We start from the raw sequence: 15,941 nt of genomic DNA on the forward strand, positions 1-15,941 counted from the left end.
AGTTGTACAAATTGGGCCAGCAACAAAGAGCTAAACCAGTAAAGAAAGAACAAAGAATAAACGGATATTCCCCTTCATCCCTTCTCATCATCCATCGTTGAAACCCAAGGATCATCACTGGCAGGGGTTTATCCGGAACCAGAACCAAAGGGTCAAGTCTGTTTGACTCTTCACTCTCCACTAACTGCTCCACTTTCGGTTTCTCCAAGGTAAACCACTCACTTACTAGTACCATCTGTTGCAATTTACGTTGTTCTTAGCTTGAGTTGTTATGTCGGTTTCCATCTTCCTATGAAAAATGGGCATGGATCAAATGATGTTCTGTGTCTTGAGGGCATGAAAATGGAACAACTTGGTTTTTCTTTTGTTTGTTTCTTTAAGTGGGTTTAGCTCTTTTTGTTGTTTCTAATTTACCCTGTTTAGTATCATGTTGATGCTTGCTTATGAAACTAAGAATATCTGCTTCAATTTGAAAATTGGGTCCGTGAATTGGAATTACTTGAAAGTGGAACTAAGTGCTCTATTGTTATTTGAAGGGCAATGCAAATGAATGGCCTTTACTATGAGTATTCATTTTTAGCGAGACACTGATTTTTTTCGCAATGTTCGGGTAAATGGTGTTCAATGTTTTGAGGTCATGAAAGTGGTTAATTTGTTGATCTTCACAGTGATTATTTCCTGTCTTTCAAGTTAATAGTTATTATCATTGCTTTTCTTCCATTTCTCGAAGTTGGTCTAGTCCTCGTGTTGTTTTGTTTTGATGCTTGCTCTTGAAATTACCGGTCTTTATGCTTGATTAGTTGCTTTTGTTCCACAAAGTTGGAAATTATGACCGTGAGTCCTTGTCTTATTATTACTTGCTGTGCGAACTATGTATTTAAGATGGTTTGAAGTGAAATGCAAATGACAGGATTTTAATTCTTGTTTCAGGTAAGTTCAAAGTAGTTTGTGAAACTTGTGATTGAGATGGCTCAATTACTATCATCATCGTGCTCCTTGACTATATCTTCTAGAAATAAACCTTACTTAAAACCCCTTAACCAATGTTCAACACCATTTTCTGTAATGGTTGGTTGCAATAATTCCAGATCTCCACTTAGAAGGCTTTCCTTGCGAGACCAGAAGCCGAGAAAAAGTTTTTCTGCAGTACATGCTGCTGCAGTTTCAACTAGCCAGGATACCCCAGTTCAAACTAGCTCTGGCGACCCTTTTAAAGCAAAGCGAGTCATGGTCTTTGGTGGAGATGGCTATTGTGGTTGGGCAACTGCCCTCCACCTTTCTAACAAGGGTTATGAGGTTGCCATAGTTGACAACCTTGTTCGACGCCTTTTTGATCACCAGCTTGGACTAGATTCTCTAACACCAATTTCCTCCATCCAGAATCGCCTTCACCGCTGGAAAGCTCTTACCGGAAAAAGTATTGAGCTCTACATTGGTGACATATGTGACTTTGAGTTCTTAGCTGAAACCTTCAAGTCATATGAACCCGATGCTGTTGTCCATTTTGCGGAACAGAGATCTGCTCCTTACTCTATGATAGATCGGTCAAGAGCTGTGTATACACAACAGAACAATGTTATTGGGACACTGAATGTGCTCTTTGCGATAAAAGAGTATAGGGAGCAGTGTCATCTAGTTAAGCTTGGGACCATGGGTGAATATGGGACTCCGAATATTGATATCGAGGAAGGTTATATTACCATTACTCACAATGGGAGGACAGATACTTTGCCATATCCCAAGCAAGCCAGCTCGTTCTATCATCTAAGTAAGGTACATGATTCGCATAACATAGCCTTCACTTGCAAAGCATGGGGGATTCGAGCGACTGATCTGAACCAAGGAGTGGTGTATGGGGTAATAACAGATGAAACTGCAATGCATGAAGAGCTGTATAACAGGTTTGATTATGATGCAATATTTGGAACTGCATTGAACCGGTTCTGTGTCCAGGCTGCTGTTGGTCATCCACTCACTGTATATGGTAAAGGAGGCCAGGTAAAATACCCATCTATTTGTTTACTGTTTACTGATAAGTAGAAGACTAGCCGTTGATGATTCCCAAATGCGATGTCAGGACAAAATAATTGGTTTATTTTGAATAAGGACATGTTAATATTGTGTGTTAGACGACAACTGAAGCAGAATCATGGAATAGAACCAAGGAGCAATGATGAATTTTCTTAGAGGTGTCCCCACATTTTTCAATGATGAAGCTTTAACCATCGTCCCTATAAAATTGACACATTTTGTTTTTATTAGAGCCTATGATTTTTTTTTTCAGTTTTAGTCTTTCTAAAATAAAGAAGTCACGTGGTTTTAGTCCTTCACTAAACTGAATAAAGTTTTAACTGAAACTAAAATCAAACATAACAAATTTACAGGATTGAAAAATATTTGCAGCTCTTTATTATGTGATTTAGGATTATGACTTCTCTTCTTATTTTTAGGAATTTTATTCTTGACAAAATGTAATCTTACACCTTTTATGGGATTTTTGGTGTTAGAAAACTTAGATTCTATTATGACTATGTATTTCATTAGGATTTATCTAGAACTGTATTTAATTTAGGATTTCTATCATGGTTGGGTTTTAAATACACTTTATATACCATATGTAATAAAGTTTGCTGATTGAACATAATGTCCTTTTTTGGAGAGTAGTTGATTTGAGTTGGATGAGTAGTCTTTTGCCTAACTAAGTACTTTATACTTATGTTTTCATCCTGGTTCACATTATAAAGTTACCAATATTGTTACTCCCCTTCTCCTGCAGAGCCATGCATGATTTTAGCTTATAGATTTCTATTGCATTAAGCGTCTAGGGATTTTGAATTCACTTCTCTGAGCATCCATTGCTGTTAAGATATTATAATGCGGGAAGTAGTGAACAGATGAAAGTTAGCTATTTGAGAATTGTTGATAATAACTGATTAGCCTACCCACTGTTGTACTTTGTTAAATGTTGTTTTTATATCACTTCCATGTACACCTTGTTCCATGACGGTTCTAATAATAGCATAGTATGATTCTTTTATTGCTCTAAATTCTTTTTGTTCTCTTCCTAACATTTAGTTGAACTGTTAATAAATTTATGAAATGCTCTGCTGCTAAATTTTTGTCTGATTTTTGAAATGCACATTTTTCAGACTAGGGGCTTTCTTGACATTAGAGATACCGTTCGATGTGTTGAACTTGCCATTGCAAACCCTGCAAACCCTGGGGAGTTCCGAGTCTTCAATCAATTCACTGAGCAGTTCAAAGTCAGTGAACTTGCCAACCTTGTTACAAAAGCTGGTGAGAAGCTAGGCCTTGATGTAAAAACTATGTCTGTGCCTAACCCAAGAGTGGAGTTAGAGGAGCATTACTACAACTGCAAGAACACTAAACTCATTGATCTGGGACTGAAACCACACTTTCTTTCGGATTCTCTCCTTGACTCGCTTCTCAACTTTACTGTTCAGTACAAAGATCGCGTTGACACGAAACAAATCATGCCTGGCGTTTCTTGGAGAAAAGTTGGGGTCAAAACAAAAACTGTTCCAGCCTAAGAAGGTGGGTTCATTGCTGCTGGTGTAACTTCATCAGGCATGATGGCTCTTACTTGTGATTAGATTATGCTGCATTGATTTGAATATTTTAAATTGAGATATTGTAGGATTTGTATGCTATCCAATCCAAGGAATGATGCATCTTTGTGAAACCTTCATACCTTAATGTAGATTAGAGTTTATTGTTTCAACCTTGAAAGTGCTTTTCCACAGCCATATCCGCAGCTAGAGTTAGGTACTGCTCTTGTGTTTTCTGTTTGAGCATTTGGAAGTATATGTACACATACTGGTTTACTTATAACAGTACATCATATGTGTAAAACGTCGGGATACAAAACAAGTAAACAACTGCATATGGACATAAGTGTATGAAAAATAACCGAGTCTCTATGTTTTTCAGTAGAGTAAAATTAAGTTTGATATAATTAAGTTTAAAAGTTTTTATCGAAAAACTTCGCGCTTGCAAGAGCAAGCATGAATTTGGCAAGGACATGACTGGTAGTGGGTGAAAGAGGAAGAACTGATGAGTCTTTTAATTCTTTGAAGAAGTGAGGCTGAATCAACATCCGCCATGGCGGAGATTTCAGCGATGGTATCAAATCAGAATCATTTCTCGCCCGGTCTTGTTTAGATATTTTCTTTGTTTGATTCTCCCTCGTGGTAGGAATTCTTTTATTTATTCTAGTGTTTCTTTCAATATTTTAGGTCATTTTTTGTTCTAGATGTTTTTAGCTCTATTTCATGGTTATATTGTTGAGAAAGAGTTTCTTCTAATTTTTTTTGGCTTTTGATTTTATTTTCTGTCATCGCAACTCAATGAAAAAGAAGGGGAAGGGAAATTGAAATGGTGTGTTTACATGTGCTCTAATGTAGTCCAGCAGAGATGAAGCACCAATTTGCTTGTAGGGTTCAGGGACAATTTTGGGAGAAATGTTCATAGAACAGAAATAACATTATTTATTATACACACATTCTGTCCTACATCAGCCACAAAAATTAGACTGTTATTATAATTTATAACAAGAGGCATGTACGAGGGATCATCGTCTACAATTGTAGCCAATGAATTATTAAAAAAAAGTACAAACAACAGTAGAAGAGCACACCTACGTAGGCAGCAACCAACTCTTATGATCCCAGCTTTATGATTCATAGACACAAGATCAATTCCTTCACTTTGCAGTAGGCTTCAAATTCCACAATAAGCTTGGATTCGGGGATAAGTTTCTCTGATTTTCAGTTTGTCAAAGAAACTAAGGTAGTCATAATGGTCAAATGTTGGTTTATAACGCAAGGGGTGTTGCTCACTCACTAGCTCCTCTGGTATCTCCATCACCTTACTATAACCCTCCATGAAATAAAAGAGTGTAGTCCTTACCCTTCCATCAGTTCAACGTTAGTTTACTAACGGAGGGGCTGACGTGGCTTTTTTTATTCTTTTTTCTGGCATGCCACGTGGATAATAGTAAAACAAATGGAAAAAAGGGGTGGGGGAGGATTTGAACTCGGGACCTAGAAGTAGCAAAACACTCATTTAACCAGTTGAGCTACATGCATAATTAATATATATTGTACGAAAATTAAATTTATATCATCTCCTTCATCATCATCAATTTTATATCCTCTTCTCCTTCCTCCTCCTTCTCCATCACAACACACACAGACTCCACAATCTCAAAATCAAATTGATCATCAAATACCTAAAAACACCCAATTGCCAGAAAAATGTAGTTTCATCAGTCATCAGTGTACTGTTAAGTTTTCTAATGCTTGCAACACTTACTGATGATGAACGAGAAGCAAAAACTGATGGGAATGGCATTTAGAAAAATTCAAAATCAAATCCAATTAGGCAATTACCCATGAAAGCAAAATTCAAAACAAAAAAATTAAAAAGAAAAGGGTCATATTGTAAGTGGGTCATAACCATGAATCAGCAGCATAAAGGGGCTAAAACAGGAGCAGTTGTACCGAAATCCGAGAGTGAGCAGTGGTGGTGCTGGGACCAGAAAAGGAGATGACGGTGGTGGCGGAAACAGCGAGGATGTGCGACGACAAAGTGGCAGCGCTGAAACCAGAGAGCAAGTGACGACGACGCGGCGTGGGGTGAAAAACCCGATCCGATCCATTTCTGGAACCGTTCAGGTCATGGTACTGCCACCATGGAAGAAGAGGAGGAGGAAGAATGTCATGGTTGGTGAGAGAGAGGAATTGACTCTAAATTTTCAGCGTGTTTCACTGTGGAAATTTTCCCAAAAAATTGAAGATGAGTGTGTGCGTGAGTTGGGTGCTTGAGAATTTTGTTTGACTTAGTGGAGGGTGATCTGGTGTGGGAGGGTGCCCTGGAGTGACATTCCAGGTGAGGAATGTAAAGAGAAGAAGAAGATTGGATAGAGGAAATTGGGGAAGAAAGGTAAAGAGAAGAAGAAGAAGAAAGGTGAGTGGATGGAACCCTAATTTGGGTTGATTTCAAATTTTGCGTTAGTTTTAGGATTTTTTAAAATCAATACTGCTCACTCACACACACAATTCTCATGTTTTAGCCCCTTTATGCTGCATTGGAGAGTCTGTGTGTGTTGTGATGGAGAAGGAGGAGGAAGGAGAAGAGGATATAAAATTGATGATGATGAAGGAGATGATATAAATTTAATTTTCGTACAATATATATTATTTATGCATGTAGCTCAACTGGTTAAATGGGTGTTTTGCTACTTCTAGGTCCCGAGTTCAAATCCTCCCCCACCCCTTTTTTCCATTTGTTTTACTATTATCCACGTGGCATGCCAGAAAAAAGAAAGAAAAAAAAGCCACGTCAGCCCCTCCGTTAGTAAACTAACGTTGAACTGACGGAAGGGTAAAGACTACACTCTTTTATTTCATGGAGGGTACAAACGTCGACAAAATTAGAAGAGGGGTATCATTTGCACGCCCCAGAAACATCAGGGGCACAAAATGCATTTAAGCCAAAAAGAAAATAGTCCCATGGAGTATCTGGTTTGCTTTGCATTCATTACAACCCTGTGTTCACATGGCCTTATCTTGCCATTACTCCACACCTATATAGGCCATCAACAAGACAAATCATTTTCAGATATATAGATTGATTGGATTAAGAATCTCTCATTTCATGTGAAAATATTGTCAAATTAAATATTGTGTCTATCTTTACGAAATAAACATTTATGAGACGCATTAAATTTTTATAAGAAAGGAGATAAATTAACCCTAAATTAGTAAATTTTAATGTACCATGTGAAATTTCAACATGTTAGAAGATCTTGGATGATCCTGATTTCTGACTGAGATTGATCATTCTTAGAAATTGATAAAATCTAAACTTAAATTATTGTCTAGTTGGAAAAGGAAATTAGTCGGTGGCGTCACCGTCTTTAGCAAACATCGAATGACACCTGCAATTTGTGACAGTTTTTAATCCTTACAAATTGCCAAGTTTTAAATTTGTAGCGATTAAAAATTGCCACAAATTGCACATGTCGTTGTTTGTCACGATAATAGTGTCCACAAATCGCAACCGATTGTAAAATGAACATTACAGGCAATTAATCCAGGTTCATTAATTATACTCACATTGAGTACATCCCCGGCCATGACCACAAAGATGGAGGGTGAGGCATCAACACTGATCCACTCCCCATCTTTCAGTTTGATTTCCAAGCCATCCGCATTATTCAGCTGATGCAATATGGATGTCACGGTCAAGTCCGTGTGAGAATCCAACCCAACATTATCTTCATCCATCTGGGGTGCTCTGTGTTTTAAGCATCGAAGAAGGTAATTGTTTGATTCTAAGAAAGAATCGCATCGTTGCATATCCACACCATAGCTCTCAAACACCATCCTCATGCTCAATCGGTCTAATTCTCCCAATACCTTACTATACTCATTTATCCTTTCACTGCAATCACAATTTAAAACCCTGTTGATCACTCACATGACATATAAGTTTACTAAAAAGAAGGATTAGACGTGTAACACCCCGATTTCGGTGGCGTCACTTTAGTAACCAAAAGTAAACTTAATGCGGAAAAACGTGAAATATTTTTTTTTCGATAATAACTAAGACAAGACTGAATTAAATAAAACCCAACAATAACAATAATCAGAACTAATATACAATATATAAACAGCCCCCGCTGTAGTAGTAACCTCGTCACGAGTAAACCTCCAGTGACGGAAAGAAAAGTGTAACGCCCGAAGGCAAAAGGTACAATCCACAAGAAAGGTCAAGTGTCTGCAACACTGTCCCTCAAAATAAGAATAAGTCAGCCCAGATGGCCTAAAACAAGACCTCTTAAGTCCAACCAACTCTCAGTGATTCCCGTAAAGGAACCACACAAAAAGCTATAGGTGGGAAACTACCCTGTCCCCAAAGAAAACAAATGATGTTCAGAGCTAAGACTCTACTCCTACACTAATCCCATCTCGAGGAGCTCATACCAACACTCAATCCTACATGCTAGCGTGATCGTCGTCCGAATCTGAATCCAGAACGACCTAGTCTATGTACACCATCCGTCCTCCGCTCGCTATCGCGATGCGCTCCTGTTCCAGCATCCCAACTCTAGTTTCCCCCGAAGGGTGAACCGTCGTGAACCAGTCCGCCAAAGACATCTGACAAAGGGCGTTTGTCCGCCAAAGCACACACAGAAGACGCGAGGGTCAACTCCAAAGAATTACATAAATAATAGCACCAATAGATATATATATAAGAGAATAGCCACTTAGGCTTATAGCTAGGGATAACATCCTAGGGTTGCATATTCCATAATGAACTTAACAGCAATAATAACAATTAACATGTTCCAAATAGGATTAACAAATAACAATCACACTCGACAACTAAATCGGTATGCATGAATGCAGGATGATTAGTCAAACAACGTCTCCGACTCTCACTCGACACGTCGCCACGTGTTCTAGGTAAATTAAAGTCTCTAAAAGCTTACCCTAAGGTAAAGTCGATTCTGCGACAAAAGACACTTCTTCACATCAACATAGTAACTCATGATGATCTCCGGATCATCCGACTCATCTCAATCCGAGGGTCACAACTGCTCAACAAGCAAAGAGTATCACATACTCGGAAACTACCGGTTTCCCGGACTTATCCCCAGGATAGCCCAACAATTAGGCATGTCAAGTCTATCCAACCCCTTGGGTTGAACATACGGACTCGCACACGCAACTCCCACAATTAGGCATGTCGAGTCGATCCAACCCATCGGGATGGACATACGGACTCGCACACGCAACAAATGACAACGCCAAGTCGGTTCACTCAAAGGAGTCGAACATACGGACGTTGCGCGTGTCCAATGACTATCGCCGAATCGATCCAATCCCTCGGATTGAACATACGGATTCACGCGAGGTAAAATGGCAATCGTTGAATCGATCCAATCCCTCTGATTGAACATACGGACTCACGCGTGCCTGAGTGACTACCGCCGAATCGATCCAATCCATCGGATTGAATATACGGATTCGCGCGTGTCGAAAAGTTGTCGCTGAATCGATCCAATCCCTCGGATTGAACATACGGATTCACGCGAGGTAAAATGGCAATCGCTGAATCGATCCAATCCCTCTGATTGAACATACGGACTCACGCGTGCCTGAGTGACTACCGCCGAATCGATCCAATCCATCGGATTGAATATACGGATTCGCGCGTGTCAACAATTATTGCCGAATCGGCCCAACCCGTCGGGTTTGGACATACGGATTCGCGCCGCAAAGTCGAAGATACACCCAACAACATAGCTGCTCCAACAGCACAACCACAATAGCTGCTCCAACAGCACAACAACAAACGCTGCTCCAACAGCACCACAACATCTACATACTCGAAGCCCCTCAACTTTCTCAATGCTGGGATCCGACGACACTTCTCGTTTTCCAAAACTATGATTTGCATCCAAAGCTTCCTTCCGAGATTATTACCATTACTTAAAGATTTAGAGGTTGTTTAATGTCTTATGAGTTTTCTTTACAAAATAATTATCCTTTTAGTCTTATCGCAAATCCTATAAGTTCTCGGGATCTCCTAATCCCCAAATGACTCCAGAGAATGTCTCGATCCATAAACATCATAACAAGGCCCGAATCTCATTCGTCCTTTCAAGCTTCCTCAAAACTCTCAAAATAAAATCGGCATGACCTGCCCGCTTTTCTCACCGTTCAGAAACTCAGATTCCAGTACAGAGCATATTCAATTCATCACAATCAACAACATGTCATATATCGATAAATCGCATCATAAACACTTAGCACTTAGCATATAAAGCATGCACCACACATCCTAGATTACCCACATAACACATAGCATGTAAGTCAATCTCAAAAACATTCAGTAGATGCATCATCTACATTGTCAGCCGAAGCCTCAGAAAACATTTTCCAATCACACACAATTCCAGTGCATAAACAGTAAACAATGTCGAAACATCGACCCTAAGCATTAACTAGAGATTCAGTGAGAAGCCCTCACCTGTAGATTCTCCAGGACGATCCCCTAACACTTGTTCACAATCAAAGGCTTGCTCCTCTGGGAATTCCTCAAAATCACCTTTAGAGCAAAACCACAGAAATACTATTAGAATCTATCGAAAACTAAGCTATCGATACTTACTAAGGTTACTCGAAGTAATCTATACTCTAAGGTACGATAATCTAGCGCGAAAGACAAGTTTTCGGAAAAGGAAATTTTCCTCTTCCCCCCTAATAGGGCTCGGCCACTTTGTGCAATTATGGGGCTCGGTTTTTCTTCGATCAAACTTGGTTCCTATGCTTTCATTAGCCGTAACTAAGGGTATTCTGAACTCAGAAAAATTATCGGATCAAAAACTGTCGCAGGGGTATTTTGGTCATGATTTTTAACTTAGAATTTTCAAAACTGAAATCCCAAAAATAAAATTTTGCAGGGACGTCACCAACGACGTTTATGACAACTAATCCTACTAGCACTAAGCTAAGGCGATAGTTTTTAGCCTAAAGGTTGAAGCTTTACCTCAAAAACTCCGAAAATGGGTATTTAAGGCTAAAATTGATTCCGGCGACATAACGGAAAATCTAACCCGGCAGAAGTGATCTTGGGCGCATAAGGAAGAGGTTTAGAATCAGAAATGAAAGATTCAGGATAGTTTTGCAAAAACCCATAAACTATCCACTCAGAAAACTCTACAGAAAAGCTATGGAAAAAGCGATCGGAGGTAAGGATTAGCGACTATACCTCGAAGCCTTGAAGTAACAACTGATTGATCGACGATCAAGCAAGAAATGAACAAAAGCTCTTCTTCCTTCTTCCTCTTAGCAAATTCGCAGGTTTTGGAGAGAAATGGTGGAAATTTGTGATATTTTCTCATTTCTTGGCTATATATAGAGGTTGGCAAAACGCGGTAAAATGAAAGTTTCGCGAATCTGATTTTTCCGGCTTCATTCTCCATGAATTCTAAGATAGGTTTTGGCGAAAGAATTCCAAAACTAAAATGAGGTCTCCTTATATTTTAGGTGACTAATGCAAAGTCGGTGTAAAACTATTTTACCCGATAAGTTACTTTTTGCATCGAATGTCGGAATGGAAAACTTCCTTCTGAAGAAAGATTGAAATCATCAAGAGAAATGGGTGTACGCGTGTAGAATCTTCATTTGAAGCTCTGAATAGAAAAAGTCTTCATTGACGGTTGATTCTAGGGTTTTGAAAAACCAGGGATTCGTTTTCGGCAAACTTCCGATGATTGGAATCGGACGTTCGTAGATCCTAGAGTTTCGCCTCGAAATGATTGTGATATATGGAAAAAGAGAAGTTCTAATATTTCTCTAAACATTTTTGGACTAAATTCCTACAGTGTTCCAAAGCTGGAAGTTTGTTGGAAATTATATTCCTATAGTGTTCCAAAGCTGGAACATAGTTTTGTTTCCTAAGGTTCTTGTCCTAGGTTTTAAATGCGAATATTAGTCGTGCTATAACTTAAATCGACTTCGATACAATCCTTTGACTTTTCCTGAACTTTCTCCTTCATAAATATATTTCATTTAATAAACTTTCGTTCAGGTTTCCCTTCACATTACATCAACCCTAATCGTGAATAAGAAGTTTATTCACTTATCATAAACTTAAAAACTCGGGCCTTACAAGACGACTCATTTAAAGTGAGAGAGTTACTAAATACAATAGCTTGTTATACATATCAACCGTCGGTTGCGATATTGAAAGCTTACATTAGATATCCCACTTTAGATGAGTTAAATCTTAGAAAAGTAGACCTACCTCAAATGGTCGTTCCCTTCAGGCCACATGATATTGGTGAATTTTCGACATCCATCTGCGGATAATGGATTGTCAATAGCCAGAGACTCATGTAAGGCAAACAAGGGGGCTTCTCCAAAGTAGCAATGGAAAAGTTTTTCACTGATTTTTTGTGATTTTGTTTCAAGTGGGAGACCAAACAATTCGTCCAAATCAGAGATAACGGCGTCGCGAAGCTCTTTGCCGACTTTATTGAAGCGGGCGGCGAAACAACCATTGTGCTCTAGGGCAGTCCTCACAACATGGCAGGCTGAGAGCCATGCATCAGTGCCAGGCTTCATGTTTTCATCGGTGAAGTCAACAACAGGCAGTTGAGATGACTCATGTCACTACAAGGAAAATAGCATTTAGGGGCGGAAATTCTGCGGCGGTTCCAGAAAAACCGCCGCAAAGTGTAATATTGCGGCAGCTCTAGAGGCGGTTAAGCCAAGCGCCCCAGTTTGAGTACAATTAGCGGCGGTCTTACTCAAGTTGTGGCGGTTATTAAGATATTCGCGGCGGTTAAACCAGAGGCGGTTAAACCAGCCGCCGCAGAATGGGTTAAATTTAACAAAAAAAAATTAAAAAGGTCACGCGAACCCTAACTCATTACGAGTCTCACGATTCACGTTCAACACTCTCAGAACCAAAGAACGAAACCTCCTCTCCTCTTCGTGTTCCTCTCAATCGAAGAACGAAGGTTTCGTAGTGTGCAGTCATGGGTTGAAGCCTCCTCTCCTCTTCGCGTTCCTCTCAATCGAATCGAAGGTTTCCATAGCAAAGCTCAGCCATGGATTGAATTGCGATTTGCCTTTCTTCTCCACCAGATTTGGATCGAAGAACTCCATTTTCTCCGTCTCTCCGTGTTCGCCTCGCCCTTCTTCTTCTACGATTCGCGATTCCTGCACACTGGTGCGAATCTTCCAATGACAATCGAACCAGGTAAGAGATTTAGGGTTCTGCATCTCTTCTTTTTGTTTAGTCATTGCAATTTTTGAACACTGTTTCTTCGTTATGCTCAACACTGATCTTTCTAGCTAGGGTTTAACCTTTTCTGTTTCATTTCCCTTTTATGTGTTTCATGCTTGATTTAGCCATTTTGCTTTTCATATAGCATCTGCAGTGAAATCTTGGTTAAATCTCTGTTTCGATGGGTGAAAGTTTGATTAGATTAGGAATAGGAACTATTATTGTTAATTATTGTTAATATAATACTTCAAGCAGTGAATGATAGCACTAGATGACAAGGTGGAATCGATAGAATTCATGAAGCATTATTTTGGTATCAAATATGCATTCGGTGAAAGTTAGGAAAGTATGATCGAATAGAACAAATCGAGGAATGCATTCGGTGAAAGTTAGCATTATTTTGCTGTTTAATTTATTTAAATTGACATGTTCAACTTGTTGTTTCGTTTATTTAAAGCTTTACCTTGCTCAGTATTAATTTGTTTCATAGCAATTTTAGCTTTTCTTGATGTTTTTTGCTGCATCGTAAGGATTGAAGCCACTTTCTTTTGATTCTGTGATGGTGTGGCTATTGCTGACATATCATATGAGTGTTAAAGAGAATGATGATTTAATTTTGGTCAATTGGGGCCAAAGTAATGTATGGATCAACATCTAGAGCTTCTTCTATCTTTAGTGTTAAAGCGTAAAAAATCGGCCGAAGGATCGTCTCCACCTGCTTCTATTCCTTTTTTGTGCATTCATCTAGAGCTAATTTTCTTTTTTATTTGCTGTATTCTCTCTTATTTCTCCTTTTGTCAATCGTTAATTGCAGCTGCTGATGTGTTCTTGTGGAGGAATGAGAAGATATCTATCGTGGCTATGCTTGCAGTTTTGTGTTTGTGATCCACTACTCAAGCTTTTATTCACAAGTAAGACTGAAGTCAGTTTGCTTTGGGATTTTAGTTATGGTTTCAATTTCTGCTAGATTTGAGGGCATTGGACTGTTGCACTATAATTATTGAATGAATGGCTTAAAATTAACAAGTTCAAATGATAAGGAATGGAGGGATAATCAGGTCTCTGAGACTTTAGGAATGTTTTAAAATCAAAGTTTTAGTTGTACAGGAAATGAGTGAAGGGCAGAAAGACTGTTTGATTGCATTGTGAGGTCACTAAGACATTCTTTAGAGTTTAGACAGAGCTAATTAGCTTCACTTTAGAGCTTTGCTTAGCTCTTATACAAGCTCTACGATTCAGTAGGTTGGTTGGTGCTCAATAGAGTTTGAGTAATAGAGTTGGAGCTGGTCATGTTGTGATTCAACACAAGTTGGCTAGTGTAGGAATTAGGGACTAAGAAGGAAATTAAGAGATTAAGTATGTATATGTGGAAACGAAATAGAAAATCCCTTTTTAATATTTTTCATCTCCAAGCTATCTTTTTGCTCTTTTGGTATTAGATAAGCATAAGCATTATAGGTGGTTGGTAAAATTTCCAATGCCAATGGGACTCATTAGTGGGTTTTGTGTTTTGTCTATTGTGATTGCATATTTTATGACTCACTCAAAGTGGATGAAACTTTCCAATTTGCAGATCTGATCTAAGCCTTTCCTGAGGTTCCAAGGATATCAGTTTCACTCACCGTAGCAGTCCCTTGGGTAAGAAAATGTAGGTGGTGTTGTTGTTTAATTTCATTCTAAGATGTTTTTGTTTTGTGTGCCTAATGTCTGTAAGATCAAGATTTGGTCATGTGGTACAACTCTATGTTTTGATGATAACAAGTATTTATTTGTGGATGAACAACTATGATACTCTAATGTTTGTCTTGAGTGTTTTGACAAACAGGTTCTGATTCTGACACCAGAAGATATATTCGTCAGAAGTTCTGAAGATCAGAAGATCTGAGGATCAGAGGATCTGAAGATCAGAGGATCTGAAGATCAGAGGATCTGAGGATCAGAGGATCTGAGGATCAGAGGATCTGAAGATCAGAGGATCTGAAGATCAGAGGATCTGAGGATCAGAGGATCAGAGGATCAGAGGATCAGAAGATCTGAGGATCAGAAGATCTGAAGACCAGAAGCTCTGAGGGACCAGAGGCTCTGAAGGTTCAGAAGCTCTGAAGGTCCAGAAGCAGAAGTTACGAAGGTCAGAGGATCCAAGCATCCCTCTGACTCTGATCACCAAGCTTCACAAGTTCCAACACGAAGCATAACTCTGATCAGAAGTCAATGGTTAAAGGCAAATGTCTCTATCGAGAAGTACAAGAGCAGTGTACTATTCTGAAAAGCCTACCTACCAAGGTTCAGCCACAGCAGGTTCTGGAAGTTCCAGAAATGCCCTCCAACGGTCATATTCTCTCAACAGAAATATCCTTTGCACCTTGGACTATAAAAGGCTGAAGAAAAGAAGAAAGCTAAGCGAGAAAAACCAAGAGCTGCAATACAAGAAAAGATTCAAGCCTCTACTTTCTTCATCTGTTCTTATTTAGTTTACACTCAGCTTATTTAGAAGCAAACCCCTGTAAACACCAACCTCAAACAGTTGTTTGATTTTCCTTAAGGGACCGGGTAGGTCAGTATCCTTAAGAAGACTAAGAGAGTGAATCTTAGTGGTGATTCCTTTAGGAGATCAAGGTTGATCGGATCCTAGAGAAGACTAAGAGAGTGAATCTTAGTGTGAGCTAAGTCAGTGTATTGTTAGTCACTTGTAGGTTTCAAGTGCAGTTGTAACAATTATCTGATTAGTGGATTGCCTTCATTCTAAGAAGGAAGAAATCACCTTAACGGGTGGACTGGATTAGCTTGAGGGATTTATCAAGTGAACCAGGATAAAATACTTGTGTGTTTTTCTCTTCTCTCTATCTTTATCCGCTGCACCATCTATCTCAGAAAAACCGAAAAGATTTACTTTAAATCTTAAAGAGAAAGTTTTTATATTCAAAACTCTATTCAACCCCCCCTTCTAGTCGTTTTTCACACCTTCAATGTCCTGATATTTTGATATCAATTTTCAGGAATAAGAGAGGAAGCCAATAATTATTGACCCAAGCCATTAAGAAATGCAATTGAGAGTCTTATACTGCTGGACTCCTTAAAGTGTTTGCCTTTGCCCTGTTTGTTGGAGATATGCT

At 39.0% G+C, this 15,941-nt stretch overlaps 2 protein-coding genes and 1 long non-coding RNA gene across 3 annotated transcripts; 2 read left to right on the plus strand and 1 right to left on the minus strand.

Annotated features, from left to right (window-relative positions):
- Window positions 1–38: 38 nt before the first annotated feature.
- On the plus strand, window positions 39–3,742 carry LOC130730118 (UDP-sulfoquinovose synthase, chloroplastic). Its single transcript, XM_057582025.1, has 3 exons — window positions 39–209; window positions 931–1,998; window positions 3,150–3,742. The coding sequence occupies exons 2-3, from the start codon at window positions 967–969 to the stop codon at window positions 3,549–3,551; spliced, it is 1,434 nt and encodes a 477-aa protein (XP_057438008.1). The 5' UTR covers window positions 39–209; window positions 931–966; the 3' UTR covers window positions 3,552–3,742.
- Window positions 3,743–4,740: 998 nt separating this feature from the next.
- Window positions 4,741–12,206, minus strand: LOC130723541 (probable 2-oxoglutarate-dependent dioxygenase AOP1; the record flags this gene model as incomplete). Its single annotated transcript, XM_057574620.1, has 4 exons — window positions 4,741–4,897; window positions 6,519–6,607; window positions 7,140–7,467; window positions 11,842–12,206. Coding segments are annotated over 4 exons (939 nt in total), but the record flags the coding sequence as incomplete, so codon positions are not given.
- Window positions 12,207–12,446: 240 nt separating this feature from the next.
- Window positions 12,447–15,665, plus strand: LOC130730119 (uncharacterized). The gene is made up of 3 exons (XR_009016249.1): window positions 12,447–12,801; window positions 13,643–13,739; window positions 14,402–15,665. It is a non-coding gene; the product is annotated as an uncharacterized LOC130730119 (long non-coding RNA).
- Window positions 15,666–15,941: the final 276 nt, after the last annotated feature.

Source organism: Lotus japonicus, chromosome 1 (assembly GCF_012489685.1).
Source record: "Lotus japonicus ecotype B-129 chromosome 1, LjGifu_v1.2".
Classification (NCBI taxonomy): domain Eukaryota; kingdom Viridiplantae; phylum Streptophyta; class Magnoliopsida; order Fabales; family Fabaceae; genus Lotus; species Lotus japonicus.